Raw genomic sequence first — 22,426 nt, forward strand, 5'->3', positions numbered from 1 at the left:
AGACAGGAGGTGACGAAGCCTGGGACTCCAAGGGGAAGAGTCTGGGCCTGCAGAGTGGGAGGAAAGAGGCTGCTGGAGGTCGAGCAATGTCCTCTCACAAGATAGGTGCATCCTACCCTCCACTGCCTGTCACTGTGGCCAAAAGGGTCTTTGCAGGGACAAGAAAGTGAAGGGTCTTGAGGTCATCCTGACCCCAGGGCTGGTGTCCTTAACACACAGAGGAGAGGACTTGGAGACACAGCGAAGACAGAGGCAGGGATGGGAGCCCAGGAGCTCCAGAAGCAGACCCGGGAAGTAAAAGAGAAGGATTCTCAGGGCAAAGGTTCCCTTAGTTTGGGACTTCTGGCCTCCAGGACAGCGACAGTGCTAGTCTGCTGCTGGAAGCCACCACCTGTGCCAGCTTCTGACGGCAGCCCCAGGAAATGGGCAGCAACCTGACCCCTCCCTGGGCGCGGCAGCAGGAGGTCTTGATGCTGGGTCGGCGCCCCTGTATCCATTCCTTCCTCTGTCTCACAGCCCAAAGCAGCAAAGGCAGAAGTGGTCAATCTAGGCCCAGGCTCCCAGGCAAGGCCCAGCGTCTCTCCGGGCTCCATGTTCTCATCTGGAAAGTGGGGCCTAGGCCCTGCCCAGCCCAACTCTGCTGCGGGTCACTTCCCCTCTTGGGCCTCCCTCTCCTCACTGTGACACAGGTGACTGAACCCAGTACTCCCCAAATCCCTCTCCACGGGATCTTCGCCCCAGCCCTGTCCTCCCTTCCCCTGCTCTGAGCCCTGAGCGGCCCCATCACGGCGCCTATCCTGCTCCACACCCATCTCATCCTCCAGCTGGGCGGAGCCCCAAGAGCAGGGACGGGTTTCGGTGGTACCCAGCAGTGGGGTTGGCCAAGCCATGCCCACACCCCTCACTGAGCCACCGGCCACCCACATTTAGCTTGGGCGCCGCCTCCTCCTCCCTCTGACACCGAGGGGCTCCAGTGCCAGTGCTCCAGGCGGGGCTCCGGGTGGCTGTTTGCCTTGGTAGCTGGCAGTGGGTGCCCAGGGTGAGGTTTGGCCCCTGGAGAGCCCTCACGCCCTCTCCTGTCTCCAAAGCCCATCGCTGCCCGGGCATGGAAAGGGACCAGGAAGCGCACACCTTCTGTGCCCTCCAGGGCTTCCTGTCCACATCTCAGAGTGCCCAGCTGCGGCATCTGTCACACAGATGCTGAGGGGCCCATCCAGGGCCACTCTGCCTTCCACACAGAGCCAGGATCCTCTCCCCCGTGCCGGGCGCCCTTGGCAAGGTCTGGCTGGCAGAAGACTTAGCTCTGAGAGGACAAGCATGGGCATGCATGTGTAAGTACACACACACACACACACACACACACACACTCTAATAAAGCAAGGACCCACAGAAAGGGGCCCGAGATCATAAACTGCAACCCACTTGCCGAAAGCGGGCACCACACCCCACTGCAGAAGGAGAGTCACCCAAGGTCAGGGAGTTGGGGGAGGACAGCCCAGGTGTGCGACTGTCCTGGGCTTTTCCCGCCAGCCAGGCAAGGGAGGAGGATGGGTCTCCCTGCCTCCTGCCCACTTTTGTCCCAGCGGAGGATTTTCCCAGGTCTTGTGGCCTGGTGGTGGCAGCAGGAAGTAGCTGTGACCTGGCAGTTGCCACATCTGGGTCCTCGTAGCCTAACTTTTTTGTCCTCTGTGTCCTTTCCCCTCTTGTCACTGCCAGCAGTTGGCAGGAGGCCAGGCCCAGCACTTCCAGTCCGGGAGCCCTGGGGTACAAGGAGGGCCCAGGAGACCCAGGGCCAGGGCCCTCCAGAGACCCCGTGTGGGGTACAGCGCAGCCCAAACTCCTCCCACCCGGTTTTCCTGTCCTTCCTGCAGGTTTCCCCGCCCTGTGCCCCAGGAGCCCCGCGGGTCCCAGCCCTCGGGAGTCTGGGAGGAGTTCTCGGTGCCAGGGCTCCCTGGACTGGGCGAGGGCGGGAAGCCTGGGAGGTGCGGGTCGGTCGGTGGCACGTGGTGGGGCTCCGCGCCCTGGGCTCCTCCCTGGAACGCCCCGCCCGCCGCGCCCAGGAGCCAGGGCGGACCGGCTGGCGCCGACCGGGCGCCGCCAGGTGCAGGGGCCGGGAGCGCGGGCCCGGGCGCCCTGTCCACGGACGCCGCGACCTCGGGACCTAGGTAACCGGGGCGGGGACCCCGGGGGGGGGGGCCCGGCGGGCGCAGGTCTTGGAAAAGTTTCCCCGGGTGGGCGGAGCAGTCACCTCCGCCACTGTCTCTGAGCTCCGGCGCGCTTGGGTCGGGGTCTCCCTAAGCCGCGTGCTCCCCGCTTTCCGACCCACGGACCCCAGGGACCTGGATCCCTTCCCCACCCTGCACCCCTTCAGTGAGTCTTCGGTAGAGGCGCCCAGTGGCGATTTCTCAGGGGAAGTTGACATCTGAGCTCCCCCCATCCCACTCCCGGAGCCGGGACATCGATGGGGAGCCCCAAGTTCGTCCTCTGCGCCCCAACTCAGCGCAACCAGAGCTGCGCGTCGCCGAGGCCCCCGGGGTTCCCGGGCTGGGGAGCAGGTGGACCGCGGGGTGGACACCCGCAGATGGGTCTCATCCAGCAGCTGCCCTCCCACCAGAGGGAGGCAGGGGACCCCGGAACCCCGGGGGAGCTAAGGCGGCGAGCACCGGCTGGTCAGTCCCTGATCTCATCTCCCTGCAGCAGGGGGTGAGGGGCGCAGCAGGTGTTGCCCAGTGGGAGAAGTCTTGGACTTTGTCACCAGGCGGGGGAGACCTTAACCAGCAACCTCAGGGCTGGACCGTGCTTCTGCACCCCTGCCTGGCAGGCTCTGCCCTCGCCTTGGGTTCTTCCCTTGCCTGTGCCCGAGGAGAGGGCCCTCCCTGCGGGTAGAAAGCCGGGGAAACTCAGCGTGGAGCACCAGAGTTGCAACGTGCAGCACCCGCTGGCTCCCCACGCTATGGCTGGGGCCACAGAGAGGGAGTGAGCTCTACCGCCGGGCGTCAACTGACTGCAACAGCCAGGTTCTCTCCCCAGTAACTAGGAAGTTGCCCCAGACACCTCCTGTCATCCTCCCCAGCTTGGAGCAACTTTCTTCTTAAAGATAGCGTTTTCCTATGTAGCCCAGGCTGGCCTTGAACTTGTGATCCTCTTGCCTCAGCCTCGGGAGTGCTGGGATCCCCACCACGCAACTTTCTGAACCAGTGAGCACCCACAGTCCTGGGTGTCCCAGACAGCTGATGGCTTTTCCATCCCCTAAACCCACTTCCAGTGGTGCGGGGTTAAACGCCCCTGGTGGCCTGGCCTGGGGTGGTGGCAGAGGACTGGGCCCGTTGTGGGATTCTTAGCCATCCTCGCATATTTTATTTGGAAATGTTACTCTTCACTGTCTTCTCATGTTCTTATCCCCCACCGGGCAGCCACGGAGTGGGGAAAATCTGCTTGTCCGGCTGGGATTCCTGTGAGTGTGAGTGAGTGTGTGAGTGTGCGTGTGTGTCTGTGCTAGCCCTGCACCCCCCGTGGGCTCTGTGTCCTCCTAGCAGCACCCATGCCTCATGCTGTCCCTTGGGGAGCAGCCCTCACCCCGAGCACCCAGTAAGGTGCAAGAAGTTTCCTTGATTAAAGATGATCTCTGGGGCCGGGGATTCAGCCCAGTGGTTCCGCCGCCTGCTTTGCAAGCGCAAGGACCCGAGTTCGATCCCCGGTACCAAAAAAAAAAAAAAAAAAAAAATGATCTCTGGCTGCGTGTGGTGGAGGGAGCTGTAACCCCAGATCTCTGGGAGGCTGGGGCAGGAGGATCACAGTTCAAGTCCAGCCTGGGTAACTTAGTGACTTAGTGAGACCCCATCTCAAAATGAAAAATAAGAACAGGACTGTGTTCCATCGCCAGAACAATACAAACCCAGACTCTTTGGGGAGGAAAGGAGGGTTTGGCCCTGCTCCGTGCCTGCTGGGAGCAGGGGGCAACCTACCATGTGGGGACCCTCGAGCCCTGTGGGTGGAGACAGGCAGTGTCTTGCTCATTGCTGGCAAGGCCAAGGGACAGTGTGGAAGGCCCCACCTGCCTAGCAGCCACCCTCCCTCAGTCAGGACCTGAGGGTCCTTCCTGGGACGCCCTACCTGGGGCCCTAAGCAGCTCCATGCTCATTCCTAGTTGGACCCGCATTAGTACGAAGCCAGCCCCATCTCTGCTGCAGGGCCCCAGCATAAGCACCTGCTTGCAGTCCCCATGCATTAGATCTGTGGGGAGCTTTGGCCTTTTGCCCCGCCCCAGCATTGACCCTAAACCTCTTTTTCCATTGCCCTCATGGTTTTCCAAATCAGAGTTGGAATGCACTTGCCGAGCCCAGAGTTGTGGGAGGGACTCCAGAAAGTGGGCCCTGAAGGATGTATAGGAGTTTTCCAGGTTTTGGGCAACATTGAGTAGGAAGGAAGGAGGCAAGGCAGATGAGACGGCAGAATGAGACTTCCCTTGGAGAAATGAGTTGTTTGTGGCTCTCTTCTCCTGAAGCGAGAGAGGCCCTGGGCCGAGACCCAGCGTCACACATGGCTGTCCCCTGGCCCTGTGCCTATCACCACCATCCCTACAAGTCTGATGGCTTTAGCCACAGTGCCTGGAAAACTACGCCGTTGCGACACCACGTGAGTCAGTTGTCCCTAACCCTGGGGCCTCCTCGGAGCTCGGGTGCCCAGCATCTGCCCCCTCTGGAGACAGACACGGCTGCCTGCACAGAACGGGGGGCTATGGAGCTTGGCAGTGGGGCCTGTGGGGGAAAACAGTGTCCCCAAAGCCACAGCCACGGCGGGCCTCAGAGCCAGGTTTCACCTTGGAGAATCGCAGTCCCTTCTGACCCTGACACCAGGCCAGAGCTCCCGTGTGCTCCAGACTCTGGGGACCCCAAAAAGGCATTTGCCGGAATCCACCTCCGCCCTGTCATGACATGCTCTTCCCTGTGATGAACGGCAGCCCTGGGCCCAGGTGGTCGGGTGACCTTGGTCCCAGGGTCCCAAACAGCTGCACTGCCAGCCTACTGCTGGCCTTGGGGTTGGTCACTGCACCCCTGAGCTGGAACAGGGTCTCACTAAGTTGCCCAGGCTGGCTCAAATTTGAGATCCTCCTGCCTCAGCCTCCCTGAGGGCTGGGATTATAAGTGTGCACCACGGAGCCTGGCTTCTGGCCTGATTCTATGTCCTGCTGGGGGACCCAGCTTCTCAGCCACTGTCCTCTCTGTCCTTGCCCTGGGCGGGGACACAGGAAGTGAATCACCGCCTCCCCCCAGCACAGCCCATGCTGGAGGCAGGGCCAGGCCTGCGCCAACCTAAACTGCCTGGTTTTACTTTGTTTACTTCTCCAAGATAGCTGTTTATTAACTTTGTCCCCAGAATCCCCTCTGGCTGCAATGTTTAATGGCACTGAGGCTGGGGCAAGAGGTGGGGTTGCTGATGAATCTTAGAAGTTGGTCACTGTTTTGTTTTGTTTTGTTTTGTTTTTAGAGACAGGGTCTCACTGTGTGGTCCAGGCTGGCCTCGAACTGGCTGCAGAGGTGGGGGTTCTTGTTCTGGTTTGTTTTTGTCTTTTTGTTATTGTGGCAAAACACAGTCTTGAAAGTCACCGCTTCAATCATTTTGAATGCATAGTTGGTTGTCAGGCAGCACATTCGCCTTGCTCTGTGATTGTCACCCCCTCCGTCGCTGCCATTTTTCCATCCTCCCCGGCTGAAACTGTCCCCAGCCTCAGCCCCTGGAAGCCAGAGTTCTGCTTTTTGTCCCTGTGAACTGACTCTCAAGGTGCCCTGTGCTGGGCTGTTTTCTGTTGCTATTTACACAGGATCACAGATGGGGTCATTGGAAAGAAAACAGGTCTATTTTCAAGCTGGTCATAGTGGTGTACACCTGCAATCCCAGCGCTCAGGAGGCTGAGGCAGGAGGGTTGCTGTGAGTTCCAGGCCACACTGGGCTACAGAGTGAGACCCTGTCTCAAAAAAAGAAAAAAGAAAAAACTCCAGACATTGTTCCCTGGGGAGCAAAGTCCCCCCAGTTGAGACCTGTTGTTCTGGGGCTCAGGAGAGGTCCCCTGGGGAAATGATGTTACTGTGATTCTGGAAAGTGGAAGAGAATGCATCGAGCTGATTCCTAGGCAAGGGTAGAGGGCAGGTGTGTTCCTCAGCCTCCTGTCACTGCAACAAAAGCACTGAGGAGGCAAAGAGTGGGAGGGGAGGGGCCAAGCCCCCAGTGTCCTCTTCAGGCCACATCTCCGTGTGACTTCCGGCCAGGCCCTGGCATATATATGTTTTTTTAACTGTGGATAGAACCCAGTGGTGCTCTGTGCTTTACCACTGAGCTACATCCCCAGCCCTCTCTATTTTTTATTTGGGGATAGGGCCTTGCTAAGTTGCCCAGGCTGGGTTCAAATTTGCAGTCCTCCTGCCTCAGCCTCCCAGAGTTCTGGGATTACAGGCCTGTACCACCACACCCTGCTCCAGTCTCACTCCTTTTAGGGTCCACCACTTCTCAAGAGGCCATGGGTTGGGGACCAAGCATTTAGCAAACAAGCCTTTGGGGACACTTATCCAAACTATAACAGAGGAGAGAACTCTCAGCCTGGGATATGAATGTGCAAAGGCCCTGGGGTAGGAAGAGCATGGAGGAGACTGGGAGGCCACTGGCACTGCCCATGCAAGAGGCTTCTGTTAGGTGAGCAGTAGTGGAGGTAGGGAGATGGATTCTGGGTAGATGGGCTCTGGGGATGTCCCAGAGGAAACACAGGTGGGTTTTGGTAATGGGAAGGGTTTGGCCAAAGCAGTGGTAAGGATGCCCCAGGTGTCGACAATGGAGCTGAGTCTCATTTGGGGCTTATTGGTTGGAGACCCCTGAGGGACATCACGTGACTCAGAAGTTACCGGTGGGCATCAGGAGTCACCTGAATGCAGTGGGTCTGCCAGGATTTAGAAGCTGAGGCAGGGCAGCCTCCCAGTGAGCAGGCAGAGGGCTGGGGGCAGCAGGGTAGACTGGCCAAAAGGAGTTGCTGCACATCAGACAGGGACTGGAGGTGGCCGCCACCTGGTGGCCTGAGGGGCTGGCAGCAGCTGGGAGGAGAGACAGCTGCAGACAGGCTTCCCACACAGCTGTCAGCTGAGGCAGGTGGGTGTATTGAGCCATACAGGGCCGTGAGTCAGAGAGGACTTTGTGTATTTAATCCTGCTTGTTTGCCCCACACCAAGCAGGTCTCATGCAAGTCGAGATTGTCTCCCCAGATGGCACTGAACTATGCACACTCTGCATCCCTTAATCTTCCACTTGGCGCTCCACCTTGAGGTTTTTCCATACAGTGGCAGAGTGCTGCTTCTTTCTGTTTCCTGCTACCTAATATTCCAATACATAGCTGCTCCATTATTGAACTAATCTCCTGGGTTATGCACATGGAGCTTTGGGGTTTTTTTGGTTTATGTTTTTTGACACAGGATCTTGCCATGCAGCCCAGGCTGGCCTTGAACTCAAGGTGATCCTCCCGCCTTAGCCCCCCAAGTGCTGGGATTACAGGCATGCGCCACCACGCCAGACTTGCTCCCGTGAGGCCTTTGCCTCCACAGATGATGTCCCCCAGCGTCACCTTGTACTTGGGTCCTTTTGCGCAAGTTGGTGGATGCGTGTGGGATAATGTCCCAGAAGTGCAGGCTGGGTCAGAGGGGACATGCGCTTGTATTCTGAAAGATAGCAGCAGTTTGCTGTCTGTGGGTCAGTGAGAATGTGCTTTCCTGCATAGAGGGGAGGCAGCTCATGTTTGCTGATCTGGAGGGCAAAAACTAGTTTCTTGGTATGGTTTTAATTTGCCCCTCCCTCCCTCCCTCCCTCCCTCTCTTCCTTCCTTCCTTCCTTCCTCTATATACTGAGGGTTGAACCTAGGGCCATCCCCAGCCCTTTTTCTATTTTGACTTTGAGACAGGATCCCACCAAGTCACTAAGTTGCCCAGGCTGGGTGCAAACTTGGGATCCTCCTGCCTCAGCCTCCCAGAGTAGGTGGGATTACAGGTGGGCACCACTACACGCAGCTCTGTCACTGCTGATTTTAAGACGTATGAAGGCTGCAGGGAGAGATTCATGGGGCCTGGAGGTCCCTGAGGAGCCGTGAACAGGTCCCAGCCTGGAGCAAGAGTGGCTTTCGGGCCGAGGGACTCAAAGGTGACAGGAGGGCGGGGACGGCTGTGCTCGGTGTTTCCTCGGGTTCTGTTTGTCTGTGTGGCATCTGCCGGTGCCAGCCCACGCAGTGGTGAGTTGTTTGCCTCTGCCCAGGTATCCAGGAGGCCTGAGCCTCTCCTATCTCCCTCCCACACCCAGAGACATTTCTAGGCCCCGGGTCACCCAGTCCAGGAAGAGGCAGCCAGGGAGCCCTCTGTGGCCGGGCCGCTGGCTCCCTGCCCCCAGCTAGACCCACCCAGCCTGCCCGGAGCCGTCTGCCTGGCCTCTTCCTCACCCGCACACAGGCTCTGTGCTCAGCCAGGTGTGGCAAAGTGCACTGGTGATCCCAGCATGCTGAGCTGGGAGGCTGAGCCAAGAGGGTTCAAGCCCAGCCTGGGCAACTTAGTCACTTAGCAAAGTGAGCTGCTGTCTCCAATAAAACATTCAAAAGAGTGGGGGCTGTAGCTCACTGGGAGAGTGCTGGGCTCCATACCGAGTGCCCCAGAGGCCTCCCTCCCACTTCAGCCTCCTGGCCTCCTCGGCCTTCCTGGACCCTGTGTGAGTGACAGCCCCATGCCAGCTGCTCTTGGCCCCCACCTCCTCCCCCTGAGGGGTGTAGGAAGCTCCACACCCCTCCTCTCTGGCTCCAGCCGCCCAGGCCCCTCCTGCCCGAGCCCCACACTGTCTGGGCCCCATCCAAGCGGGTCCTTCTGTCAGGGGAAAGAATGCTCAAACCCGAGGTCCCCAGAGCACGAGGAGTCCACTGACGAGGACTGAGGCGGGCAGTGCTGCTACCGTTCAGGGCTGGGGGCCTGCTCCTCACTCCACATCTCTCAGGGAGCCCTTGCACGGTGCCGCCCGGGCTCCCAGCCCTGTGGGCCGGACGTTCACACACCCAAGCCCCCCTCTAGTGAGCACATGTATCATCTTGTGATTTCTTTTTGTTTGAGGGGATGCTTTAGGATTAAACCCAGGGCCTTTGCACTGAGCTACATCCCAGTTCTTTTTTTTTTGGAGGGAGACAGGGTCTTCCTAAGTTGCTAAGCGACCCAAATTGGGCTCAAACCCAAAATCCTCCTGCCTCAGCCTCCCATAGGCTGGGATTACAGACGTGCACTGCCACACCCCACTTACTGTTGCCACTCTGGGAGTGAGAGTGGGATTTGTGCAGGTGTGGCTCCCACTTGGCCAGCCCTCACCCAGTTCTCGTGGACCCTGAGCGGGCCCCAGCCGGGGCTCCTGACAGGTCCCTGTGTCCGTTTCCTGCCCACAGCACGCAAGGCGGCAGCTGTCAGCGTGGAGAAAAGGGGAAGCTACGAGGCGGTGGTGGCGGAGGCCCTGACAGGAAAGAGGAAGACCCGGGCAGAAGTGGGTCTGGGAAAGGTGGCACAGGACGAGGACCGGAAGGAAGTCCCCGTCCCTCGGACCCAGGTGTCTAGGAGGCGGGGGAGGCCGGAGGATGTGACGGTCGCCTCTCTGCCATCAGAGGGGCCCTGGGGACTGGGCTTGGACAGCAGCTGGGGTGGCTCTGGTGAGGTGGGTGACCTCAGAGGCCTCTGCTGCGCCTGGTCAGTCCTCACTGCAGGAACCTCTGGCTCCAGGTGGCTGGGTGCGGTCACCGCCTGAGGCCCTTTCTCGGGGGAAGCAGGGGAGGGGCGCCGAGCCCTGAATGGGGTGCAGGTCCTGTCACACTGGCCCTCGCTTCCTGCATGCAGGTCAAGCACCTTTGTCCCAGGACAGCTTCTGAGGCTCAGGGGCTGGAGCTGCTTCTAGGTCACAGCGCAGCAGGACTGGGGGTTCTGGCCCTGGGCCCCAGCTCCCCACTGGCTGCTCTCCCAGAAGCACCGCCCTCTTCCGAGTGATCCTGTCCAGGTCCTGGGGCCTCAGGGAATCTGGGAGTTGCCGAGGCAGGGAACACCTGTGGCTGAGATACAGGAAGTAATACCGGAGATGAAATACGAAATCTGACATCTCCCGACCTGTTAGCTGTGTGATCCGCCAAGCTCTTGTTCTTTAAAAATCAAAGAATGAATTCTAGGAAAAAAGGAGGTTAGGAGTTGGAAGATATTTATCGACAGGAAAGCTTCTGAGTGACAGCAGGCGTCCCGAGTGGGTAGCCGGGGACCCCACATTACAGAGGAGTTTTATAGGGTGGAACTCACATGGGTCCGACATGGGCCACAGCCGTATAAGGTGACAAACACAGTCATCACTCAGGTAACAGTGGTCCAATTGGGAAACAAGTCACGTAACAAGCGTGGATGGAAAGAACCAAGATTCTCCTAGGAAGTGGTGGGTCCAGAGGTCCTGGTCACTCACTGGGCTTCATCAGGCCCAGTGTCTGTCCTTCGAGGAAGTATGCAGGTCTGGCCATCTTGTCTTTATCTTGAGGCCTGGTTTCCACACGGCTGTGGTGTGTTCCACCTTTGCCCTGCCTCTCTTGAGGACCTGGCCCTATCTGACTGCCTGTAATATTCCTACCTCACTCATCTATCTACAATAGCTGGGCTCTGCTGAGCCCAAGGCTTCAGGCTCCAAGGTCAAGCCTGTTGTATCCTTGGCCTAGCTACCAAGTCTGCTGGTGCTGGGTACTCTATTTTTGTGATGTGATATTTTATTTTGTTTTTGATTAACATATCTTTTTGTTTTATTTTGCAGATTTTTTGAGACAGGGTCTTGTTGTGTAGTCCAGGCTGGCCCTGAACTCATTATGTAACCCAGGCTGGCTTTGAGCTGGCAACGATCCTCCTCCCTCAGCCTCCCCAGTGCTGGGATTAAGAGTGTGCACCCCTATGCTCAGTTTAATTAATATGTCTTAATTGAACATATTAATGGGGCTCAGTGTGCTATTTCAACACATGTCAGTCAAATCCAGCCACCCACCCTTCCCCACCTCTTCTAATCACTACACTACATTCAGGTCACTTCCACACAGAAGAGAGAACAGCAGTACTTGTCTATCTGTGTCTGGCTTATTTCACTTAGTGCAGTGACCTGCAGTACCATCATCCATTTTACTGCAAATAATGGGTTTGCATTCTTCTTCCTGGGTGAGTAGTACTCTGTTATCACTCTTCTTCCTGGCTGAGTAGTTCTTCATTGTGTTTACTCCCTTCATTTTCTTTATTTATGCATTTGTCAGTGGCCACTGAGCCTGGTTCCACACCTCAGTCATTGTGAACAGATCTGACCTCTTGTCCAGTGTTCCTTGTACCTCAAATTATTAATGATGGGCCTAGCACTGGGGCTGTTGACCCTCTTCCCTTCCTACTCTGACTTGTCCCTCTGGAACCCCAGCTTATGGGGTACAAAATCCCTTTGCTAGGGAGGGCCATCAGGCCTCTGTGTGAAAAATGAGAAAAAGAAGCATTTTCTCTAAGGATTTCAGCTAATTCCCATAGCACCTCCATCTTCCTCAGTGCATCCTTCAAGCCCTTCCTTAAAGACCCAAAGAAATGGGCCAGGGATTTAGCTCAGTGGTTTTGCCGCCTGCTGCGCAAGCACAAGGACCCGACTTTGATTCCCCAGTACCAAAAAAAAAGACCCAAAGAAATGAATCTCTAACAGTGAAGTCTCAGTGAAGTCTCAGGGCACGGGAGTGGCCCTTGGCTCACACCACAGAGGGGACCACTTTCCTGCCTCCTTGCACAGACACCAGCCCAGATGTGTCCCTGAGAAACACAAGGCCCAATGAGTGTGTCCCTGCCTGCCAGCTCTGCCACTTGCATCCCCACAGGGCTCTGGGATACAGCTTGGGACAGAAAGGATTGCCTGGGGTAGGGACAGCCACAGCTGGAGTCCTGCTCACCCCATTCCACCCACCCATGACTCCACGCTGCCTCCTCCTGAGGGCCCTCCAGGCTTGCAGGGGACCTGGGTCAGTGCCAGAGGTCAACCTAGGCAGCGAGACTTGGGGGAGACAGGAGACTCCTGCCTCAGCCTTCAGAGCTCAGCCTTGTGGTCTCGGGGCCAATGCAGAGAGAGCCGTTCCTCAGGAGTTTTTGAATGATGTGTTTTCCCACCACAACCTGTGTGCTTCCTAGGGCTGGAATAAGGACCCTGTCACAGCTCTGCCACAGGGTCCCTAGTCCATCACTGGATCCAGCTGGGATTACACCCCACCAGCCAGAACTGGGATTTCAGGCCAACACTGTCATCTCCTTTGTACGGAGGAGGGAAGTGGGCCTGGGTGCAGCAGATTCCAAATCCCAAAGGCCACATCCCCAGTGGGGACGCTGAGTCACCCCCGGCTAGGGCCTCTCAGCTCCCTCCTGAGCCCCCAGGCTGTGGCCCTGTGTGAGTCCTGCCTTCCCCTCTGCCCTTCGGTCTCAGCTGATGGCCCGGGCATCGCTGTGCCCCGACCCTGCACTGGATGCAACCTTCGTGCCCCCGTCTCCCGTCCCCTCACCGCCCGGGTGCGTCTTGGTGTAATAATTACGCGAGTGGCTCACCAGCCGCTTTTATTGGTTAACAGGGGTGAAGCTGAGTTAATGATTGCCAGGGAAGGCTGCTCTGGATGCAAATCAGAGGGGGTTCCAGGGCCTGGAGCAACGCACTTGGGGTGCTGCTTCCTGGGTGCTCTCTGCACCCGTGCTGTGCCCGCCTCTGCTCCCTGCCTGGCGCTGCTGTCCCCACCGAGCCTGTGCTGCACGGGGACACTGCTGCCCCTTCTGCCAATGCAAGCCCTGGCTTTTTGGGGTCTCCATCCCCTCCCCGTGGCCTCTCTGAGCTCCCCTGAGCCCCACGGGCCTTTCCCAAGCTGTGCATGGCTCTGAGGACCCTGGTCGAGGGAGGCAGGACCCTGACCTCAGAGAGGGGACAGCGACACTCCGGGAGCTGCTCTGCCTGAGGTGTGCGGGCCCCTGGGGGGGAGGCTGGTGGCGGGGACCTGGGGGTGCGGCAATGGCATCTGGGAGCAGCAGGCGCAGGGAGGGCCAGGCCGGACCTGCGCTCACGTGAGGCCTCCACTGTGCACCTGGGGGCAGGGGCAGCACCCTGGAGCTTCCATCTCCCTCCTCTGGTGACCCCGCTGCTGGTGCTGCTGCTGGCTGTGGGCTGTGCCATGCGGTCCCCAGGGGACGCCAGGCCGGCCAGGAGCTCAGGACCATGCTCCCTGCCTGGGCATCACTGCGGGGCCAGCCGAGAGCCCAGCGAGGTGGCTGAGTGGGCACAGCCCTGGGCCACTCAGTGGCATTGTTGGGCTTGTGACTCACACCCCAGGGGACAGTGACCACAGGTGGGTCACCTCCGAGGCTCTGCCCTGGGCGTGGTCAGTGCTGAGGGGTCACGGCCCTACAGGCTCCCAGCCTGCCGCCCTGAGCGCCCACAGCAGCACTGTCTGCTCAGTCTCCTTCCCCTCCTTCCTCTGCAGCCCCTGTATCTCAGCCCGAGTTTGTGATCTGATAGCAGAGCAGCAGTGGAGGGGCGGAGGGGCGGAGGCCCGGGAGTCAGCCCTGTGACTGCTGTGACAGAGGTGGCCAGGCGGGCGGGGCTCTGCTAAAGGGCTGGGCCAGACCAGCTCCGGGCGGGGGTGGGGTGGGGGTGGGGGTCTGCTTGTCTACTTTGGACCGGTTGAAGTTTGCAAGGAGACAGATGCCAGCTCTAACTGTGTAGGGAACAGGGGAAGGGGACGTTACCAGAACCTCTGCAGTGAGTCCTGGTCTCCTGGAAGCCACGGCAGCACACGGAGAATTACAGGAAAGGTAGACAAATGAGACCGAGAAGAAGCTGAGCTTTGGGTCTGATCAGTGCTGCTCAGGGTGGCAAAGACAAAAGCCCCCTAGCTTGCCGCACTTTTTATTCAGTACATGGGGAAACAGATGGAACAAGTGAAAATGCAGAGTTGAGTACTTCACATTGGGATAAACAAGGTGTAAAAAGACTGGGGGGCCGTGGAAATCTAAGAACAATGAGGAACCATGCAGATGAAGATTTGGTTCCTCCCCGGCGTCTCCCGCAGGTGTGGTCTTGTCCTGGAGCATTACAGCATCAGGGGATCACTGAGGTCTCAGTTGTGACCCGAGGCCAAAATGCAACTATGTCTGGAATGTCGTGGCTGGTCTGTTGGCAGGAGAACTGGGCCTACTCAAATGATTTTTCCCTAGAATTATGTAGCATTGCTCCCAACATAACTGTGCTGGGGACGGGGGGTCAGTGTTGAGAATCTCCCTGGGTGATTCGGAGCCGAGCTGCCCTGCGCGGACCACGCCTGCTCATAGCTGCGCCCCACTGCAGTGAAATAACCAGGCCCGTTCCTGTGCCTGTCACACAACGCCGACATAAATATTTGCATAGTACAAAAAGGTATTTTAGAACGTAAACAGCGAACCCAAATATTTAATCCTTTGAAATACAAAAACGTCTTGAAACACCAAGTAAATGTAAATTTACATTCTCATGCATTCTAACTCTGGTCTATGTTAGTAGATAAAATAAACAAAAATGGCCAGGCACAAGGCGCATGCCTGTATCCCAGCTATTCAAGAGGCTGAGGCAGGAGACTAGCAAGTTCAAGGCCAGCTGAGGTAACCTACCAAGATCCTGTCTCAAAATTAAAATAATAACAAAAGTGATGGGGCTGTAGCTCAGTGGTAGAGCACCCCAGGGTTCAATCTCCAGTACCACCAAAATAAGTAAAAATGGAGTATTCATAACTAAAATCTGTGCCCTTCAGAAGCTCAAAATTGAGTCTTAAAAACCTAAGAGAAACTACTTGATTCTTTTTAAACCAGAATCTTAAAGTAAATTGGCAGTATGACGATGTTACAAACAGCAGATAGGCGTGGTAGCACACACCAGTTATCCCAGCACTTGGGAGGCTGAGGCAGGAGGATTGCCATGAGTACGAGGCCAGCCTGGGCTCCAAAGCGAGATCCTGTCTCCAAAAAAAAGGGCAGGAGTTTTCCAGACTGAATACTGCAGTTGGGGGCTGAGGGGAGATGGTAGATGTGTGTGATACTCTCCTGTTTTCTGCTGCTGACCAGGTCTGTGGTGTTGTTTCAGGACTCTAAAGTCTTTTATTTATAAGGAGCCATTACTCTCGTTTCCAAAGGGTTTCCAGTTTGTCTTTCAGACTTCAGTTTTATCTGCGCAGTAGGAGATGCTGACGCAACGTTTCCTGTATTGGTTTCAAAACCGTAGTGTTGATTCCACACCATAGAAAGGACTGTGGTCGCAGTGTTGCTTGGCCTGTGGCTGTCAGCATCCAAGGAGCCACAGGACATCTTTGAGGTTTTTACAACTTGTCATTGTCTCCTTTGGGAAGCGTCTTTGGGCGAAATGAAAGGAGGGAAAGGCACTGCCAGGCCTGGCTTCCACTGTGAGCCATCATGGCCGCTTCATTCCTCGGTGCTTTGGCTCAGTACCCCCAGTATCACCCAGACTCAGAGTCCCTCTGAAGCATCCTGCATCCCACCTGTCACTTCTCCTGTCTCTAAATGACAAGACTCCTTTAAACTGTGCATAAATTGCCAAGTGTGGTGGCGCATGCCTGTAATCTCAGAGCTCAGGAGGTTGAAGCAGGAGGATCACCATGAGTTTGGGGCCAGCCTGGACTACACAGTGAGCTCCTATCACCAAAAGACCAAAATAAAACCAAAAAAAAGAGTGTACCATGATACAATTGGGACCCCTGAAAAATGGATCATTTCTCCTCATAAAATATCCAGAGTTCATATCCCCAATTGTGTCATACTTTGTATTATAATTTATATTTTATTTTTGTTTGAAATTTCAGATTTTTGTTTTTTTTGTTTTTTTTTGAGACAAGGTCTCACTCTGTAGTTCAGACTGCCCTTGAACTCATTATGTGGCTCAGGCTGGCCTCAAACTCTTGGTGATTTTCCTGCTTCAGCCTCCCAAGTGCTGGGCTGACACGTGAGCATCACTACACCCACTAGAAATTTCTAATTTTCTTTAAAACTTCTGAAATAAATATCATGGAGCAAAATATACAGTGTGGGCACTGAAGTATAATATCTGTGAATGCAGTGTGGCAGCCCCTGCCTGGAAAACACTGGACCATGGGGTCTGGGAGCAGCAGAACCCGAACCCCAGAGAGAGTGGAAGCTGGTTTTGCCCTAGAGCATTGTGGGATGATGCTTTTGTGCTCAGCCTTGAGTAACAGGTGGAGCAAGTGAAGTCTCAGGACCAGGGAAGTCGGCAAACCCCTAGGTTTCTGGAGGACCACAGTGAACACTCGGTGAGGAGCAGTCTTGAAACATTTTTCTGTCCATAAATACACATGCAGTGAAGTGTAACAGATTTATGTGGATACTGTTACAAGATTTACACTGTTCCCTGACCCGCTCTTTTAATTTAACACCTTGTCTTGATACTGTTTCCTGTCCATTACCCTGGATCTGTAACATTTTAATAACCACAGTATAAGTTTGCATGGATGGACCATAACTTACAGCCAGCTCTGGGTTTTTCCCAGTTTTCTCTGCAGTGGACTTAGAAATATCACTCAGCCTTTTCCAGATGTGCAGTAATGTCCTAGCGGTAAATATTTAAATAGCTAAGATTGAACATAAAAAGGTTTAATTCCCTGGCTGAACCCTAAAGCCCAGCTGAGAGTTCACCATCGTAGTCGCCCACCACAGCAGCAGCCAGGGAGGTGAGCAAGACCCAGGGGGAAACTGTGTTTTAGGCAGTTTCACAAGCCCAAGGCAGGAGGGGCAGGAGAGAGCCTGCTTCATGGGCTGGGGGCTTGGGGTGACAGTCACCACCCTGGATTGAATGCTTGTTATCTGGCAGATATCTTGGTATTTCATTGTCACAAGAGTCATTGATACCTACTTCCTGTCGCTGGAGTTGTGATTTTTTTTTTTCCCGAGACAGAGTCTCCCTATGTAGTCCAGGCTGCCCTTGAACTCACTATGTAGCTCAAGCTGGCCTGGAATTCCCAGTGATCCTCCTGCCTCAACCTTCCCTTTGCTGGGATAGCAGATATATGCCATCATACCTGGCATTTGATTTTTTTTTAACTAAATGCAAACCTGTAGACTCTCCTCTCTTATCCCAGGAAACAAAACAAAGTCAAGCTTTTTGACATTGTTTCTAGACTTTTAAAGTAGAAAAATGATGGTACTACCCAAAATTCTTTTATATCTGAACATGACAAGAGATTCCTTTAGCATAGATTCCAAATGGAAACATCATACCCTCCAAGTTTAAGTGGACTCAACTCCCAAGGGTCAGTACTGTCACAAACCTTTTCCAGTGGACATGCTGTGAGTTTCATGGCTTGGAGGAATTTGTGTGTGTGTGTGTTTGCACACCTGTTGTATTAGAAGCCTATCCCAGGCTGTGTGAGAAAGGCATATGAAGCAGCATGAAACATTAGCCTCCATTTTGTTTTAAATTACAGACAAATGTTAATTATTCTTGGAATTGGGTTTTTTTTCCCCTAAAAATTAGAACAGTTTTTTTCTTTTGGATGTAATGAAGTATTGGCAGCTGAAGCCATTTTGTCATGGTCAGAGAGATGTCACACTGGTGAATGTGTGCAGCCTGGTTTAAAACCAAACCCTGAGCCCTGTTAAACAACAAGAAAACACATTTTACATGCAAAACAAAGACAAAGCCATTGATGATTTTATTATCCTCACTCTACTGGCATCTTCCAAGCTCACCGGGATTGATGCTTAGCCTGTGGTGACCCCCACAACCTCTGGCCTGCAGCTCCTCGGGGTTCCCCACTGTGGCTGGGCACAGCTCGGGGGCAGCCCCCAAATCCTGAAACTTTGTCACAGGTGTAGGTGTATTGGAAAAGACACAGCATGTAGGTTGGACACAGCCCGCAGTGGCAGGCAGCTCTTGGGACACAGTCCCATGGTGCTGGCAGAGGAACCGACAGCTCCAGGGAAGGAGAACTGGGGCAGTGATGGCTGGCTAAGCTTCAGTCCTAGCTCAGAAGATGCTTGAGTGATCCTGGGCTCCCTCGGATCCCCACAGTGACACTATGCCAGCAGTGCCTGGCAAGAGCCGGGGTGCAGGTGAGCACCAAGCTGGTGGCCTCTGGGTGTGACACCCCAGATTGGACAGCAGGAACTGAGCAGCCTGCAGAACCAGCTCTCCGGAGTGGGGTGCACGCAGAGACAGCGCCCCACCCAGCCAATTGGCAGGGCGGGACAGGTTTCTGTGGGGGACAGGGCCCTCATTAATCAGCAGGCACAATGACTGCCCGAGAGCTGGCCCAGCCACTCCTAGCCCGGTTGGGATTCCCCAGGGTATCTCAGGACCTGGGTGTGGCTTTAGCTGTGTTCACTGTGTGCCGCAGGGGGCTGGGGCCCCAAACCTTCCTTGGCTTCAGACATCACTGAAGATTCACTGGAAACCATAGCTCCATCCCCAGTGACACACATGTGTGCACAGCCCGTGTGCATGCGCATGCATGTGCGCGCACACACACACACACAGATTTACCTGTAATTTGAAAAACCGCCTGAAGCCCATCTGTGGGTTCCCATGGACCCTAGGATACAAACCCTCATCCTCACATCTGGCATCTCCTTAGTTTCCTGCTGGCCTGGCCAGGTAGGCGTGGACATCTGGTTTCCCTGACGACAAAGATGAAAGTCAGGTGGCTTCCTCAGTGTAGCCTAGGTCACACCTGGGAGGGGAAGAAGGGAGGCCTGGCCTCTGCTTGGGGGTGCCCAAGCCCTGCATGTCTTGCTCCTGTCACACAGGGCATGACGTTCTCGAGCCTCAGGCCACCCAAGGTGCTTGTTAGCATCAGCAGGGAAAGTCAGGGGGATTTCTTGTTGCTCCTCTGTCCCCGCAGACTCTTTAGGGGCGACATGGTCTGTGTGACTAGGGATGAAAATCCCGTGGCTCTCCACAGCCAGTGCAGGTGACCGGGATGTCAGCATACTTCTTCTGGAAATCAAACTCCAACTCTGCCATGTCCTTAGCTGCGGGATCTGGCAACCCCTGGATGCTGCAAGCTTCTGCTTTCCCATGTGTGGAATGTGAACTTAATCTTCCATTTGGAAATGAATAACATTAGCTAACATTAGCTAGTGTTGGTTGGACCTTTCTTTATGGTAGGCTCTTGACACAGGGCACCTCTCCTACCCCTCGTGACAGCCCTTGAGGAAACGCTGCTGTTGCTTCTGACTCACAGGTGGAGAAACCGAGGCCCAAGGTACTGCGTGACTTTCCCAGGGCTGCACAGGAAATGGCAGAGCAAGTGTGGGACCCTGGCAGCTGGTGATGGGGCCAGTGCTGGCATGGTGTGAGTGGATGCAAGTCCCCTCCTTGGGGTGACATGGGTTGCTTAGTTGGGTGTCATGGTGGCACTCAGAGGTGTCAGCGTGCCCCAATCAAGGATACCAGAGAGCTGAGATGGCATCACTTCTAGGTGGGCCTATGGGCGTGGGAGTCATGGGCTGTGGAAAAGATCTGTCCCCCAGTACTTGGGGACCTGCATAGAGCAAGCAGGCAGGGAACAGCAAATTCTTTCTCTTCCAGAGCAAGATGCCCTCCTTCTGCCGTGCATACCTGAACTCCCGGTTCTCTGGCTATGAGCTACCAGACTCACATTTGTGGTCCCCTGGGTTCTCAAAGCCTTGAGCCTGGGACTGAGAGTTGGACCAGTGGCTGCCTGGGTCCTTTCCAAGGCCCCTGCACATGGACTGAGCCACAAGACACCATGCCAGGACTCTAGCCTGTGGGCCACTTGTCGTGGGATTTCTCAGCTTCCGGATTCCCACTCAATCCCTCTGAGATCCTAGGGATCCTAGAGATCCTAGGGCAGCTGTCCCTGACCATTTTGGTACCAGGGATCCATTTCATGGAAGAAAATTTCCACAGCCAGGGTGGGGATCATGGGAGCTGGTTTGGGGACGATTCAAGTGCATCACGTTTTGGGGCACTTTATTTCTATTATTACATCGTGCACTTTATTTCTACTATTATTATATTCTACACTTCGTTTCTATTATTATTGTGTTAGATTCTCCTAAGGAGCGGGGAACTTGGATCCTCGCACATAAGCAGTTCACAGCAGGGCGCTAAGCTCCTAGGCGTCTACTGCCTCACTGATCCCACAGGAGGCAGAGCTGGGGTGGTGACAGAGACATGGGGGCGGCTGGAAACACAGACAAAGCTTCGCTCCCCATCCAGCAGCTCACCTCCTGTTGTGTGCCCCAGAATCTAAGGGGACAGTGGCCTGGGGGGTTGGGAATCCCTGTCCTGTTGAAGTTCTTTCTCTTTGGAGAACCTGTGTGTATCGGTCCCTTTTGCATATATTTCTTGGAGACAAGGACTGTCTTACTAGGTTCTCTTTCCCATGCAAAGGGGACTAGCATAGAGGGAGGCGGGAGGATTCCTACTTTCTGGTGTGCTGTGTATCACACACAGATACAATGTTTCCAGCAGCGGAACTTTAGCTTTTCCTTAAAGCTTCTGCAGCTTTCAGGGTAACAGAGAATTCCACATGTGGCCCTTTCCCTGGCTTTTGGCCGACTGAATGCAGGAAACTTCAGTGACAGAAAGAAGTGATGATTAGTTCCTCTGCTACTTTGTATCATTTCTAGGGTTTATACCCTGCTACTCTGTATCATTCCTGGGGTTCATACCTTGCTACTCTGTATCAGTCCCAAGGTTGATATCTTGCTACTTTGTATCACTACTGGGTTTATACCCTACTCTTTGTGTATCACTCAGTTTTGTGCTCTGCTACTTTGTTGTGAGTCTGGTCCTCCTCCCCAGATGACATATGCTGTGACATAAAGACTATGTCTTTTCCTTGACGGTGAAACTGACTCAAGTCCAAGGGGAACCAAGGGACCTTGGCAGGTGGAACTGTGAGGCCCAACCTTGGTTCCCAGAACTATTTGGGGGGTTTGCAGGGGTGCTTGAGTTTCCCCCAGTCCTGCATCTTTCTCTCTTGTCCTGCCACTGGGTGAGTGGGTAGCACTTCTGAGGGGAAAGGCTTGGTGACTTCAACTGGGGAAACCAAGGGTGTACTGTACTATGGCCCATTCACACAGTGCTGTAGTTTACTTGGAAAGTATTAACTTTTTATTCATTATTTGATTGATTGATTGATCATCAGCAATAGGGGTTGAACCTGGGCCTTTGCACTGAACTATTGCCCCAGCCCTTTATTTTTAAAATTTATTTTATTTATTTATTTTATTGGTTTCTTGAGACAAGGTCTCACTATGTAATTCAGGCTGGCCTTGAACTCTCTATGCAGCCCAGGCTGGCCTCAAACTTGCAGCGATCCTCCTGTCTCAGCCTCCCAGAGTGGTAGGATTACAGGTGTGCACCACCACACCTGGTTTGTTGTGGGATTTAAAGAAGTTGGATGTGTTGACATTATTAGCGAGTGCAAATCCCATAGTGGAATAGCCAGATTTCCCTGACTTGGCTGGAGTTAGGTGGTGACTGACGTGATTTCTCCATGTGGTCTTCTTGCAGGGATGCAGCCCAGCACCCCAGGCATGGCAGTGCTTTGAGGAAAGCCTGTCGACAGGCAGGGGCTGTCCCCCACTGGCCTTGATAACCCAGCATCAACATGCTGAGCCTGAAGGTCCCCAAGCTGTTCAACATAGACCAGGTGCCCCAGGTACGTGCTGAGTTTGTGTCAAGTAAGCCCTGGGTGCGGCCAGGGGCTGGATCTGCAGGGGGGACACAGCTCTCCCCTGCTCTCGGCAGGCCCCTTCCCTCAAGGGTGCCTTCTCACACCCTAGTGAGGAAACAAGCATCTCCCTTGCATTCACCAAACCAGAAACAGAAGTGATCCCTGCAGTGGAAGATATAGCCCTTCTGCGATACCTGTGCTTCTTCCAGAAGCAGAGTTGTCCAGGTTGCAGATTCAGGTCAGGCTGGTGAGAGGAAGCTGAAGCAGTTGGAGGTGGATTTTTAGGACCCTGTGTGGGCTCTTGAAAGCAAGATGGGGCTGCAGTCACCTCTGTGGCTTTGCTATCATCCTGGTCCCTTGCTGGAGGCCCAGGCCAGGCTTGTGTAAGGGTGATGGCAGGGGCTGGTGAGGAGACCTTGGTGCCCCCTTTCCATGGACTCCTGGGTCTGGGAAGTCTCCTGACACATCTGCACCTGGCTGACACTGGAGATGTCACTCTGGCAGTGTCCAGGGACAATTGGGTGACCTCCTTCTCCCTGGAGAAGCAAATGTGTTGCTGCACCTCAGTGACACATGTCTCAGTGGCAGATTCCTTTCTTTGGGGACTGGAGACAAAAGAGTATTATTCATGGCAGGAAGTTTCACTTGGGGACTATCAGGGAG

The 22,426-nt window shown here is 55.0% G+C and overlaps 1 protein-coding gene across 15 annotated transcripts in view; it reads left to right on the plus strand.

The window, feature by feature from the left end:
* The first annotated feature begins 2,034 nt into the window (after positions 1-2,034).
* Paqr5 (progestin and adipoQ receptor family member 5) overlaps positions 2,035-22,426 on the plus strand; it is a 39,763-nt gene continuing 19,371 nt past the window's right edge. For 2 of the 15 annotated variants that reach the window (XM_087199214.1, XM_087199215.1), the window contains exons 1-2: positions 12,695-13,019; positions 21,601-21,748. Coding sequence is in view for 4 of the 15 variants with exons in the window: in XM_004855570.3 (XP_004855627.1) it covers positions 21,698-21,748 (51 nt within the window). In the remaining 11 variants the exon portion in view is untranslated. Of the gene's footprint in view, positions 2,166-2,630; positions 3,018-9,442; positions 9,601-12,694; positions 13,020-21,600; positions 21,749-22,426 lie in introns of those variants that run through there. The other 13 variants (XM_013076246.3, XM_087199217.1, XM_087199210.1 and 10 more) reach the window with 12 other exon arrangements.

Source organism: Heterocephalus glaber, unplaced genomic scaffold, assembly GCF_053883595.1.
Source record: "Heterocephalus glaber isolate CG9 unplaced genomic scaffold, H.glaber_assembly_v1.0 deba00001689, whole genome shotgun sequence".
Classification (NCBI taxonomy): Eukaryota; Metazoa; Chordata; class Mammalia; order Rodentia; family Bathyergidae; genus Heterocephalus; species Heterocephalus glaber.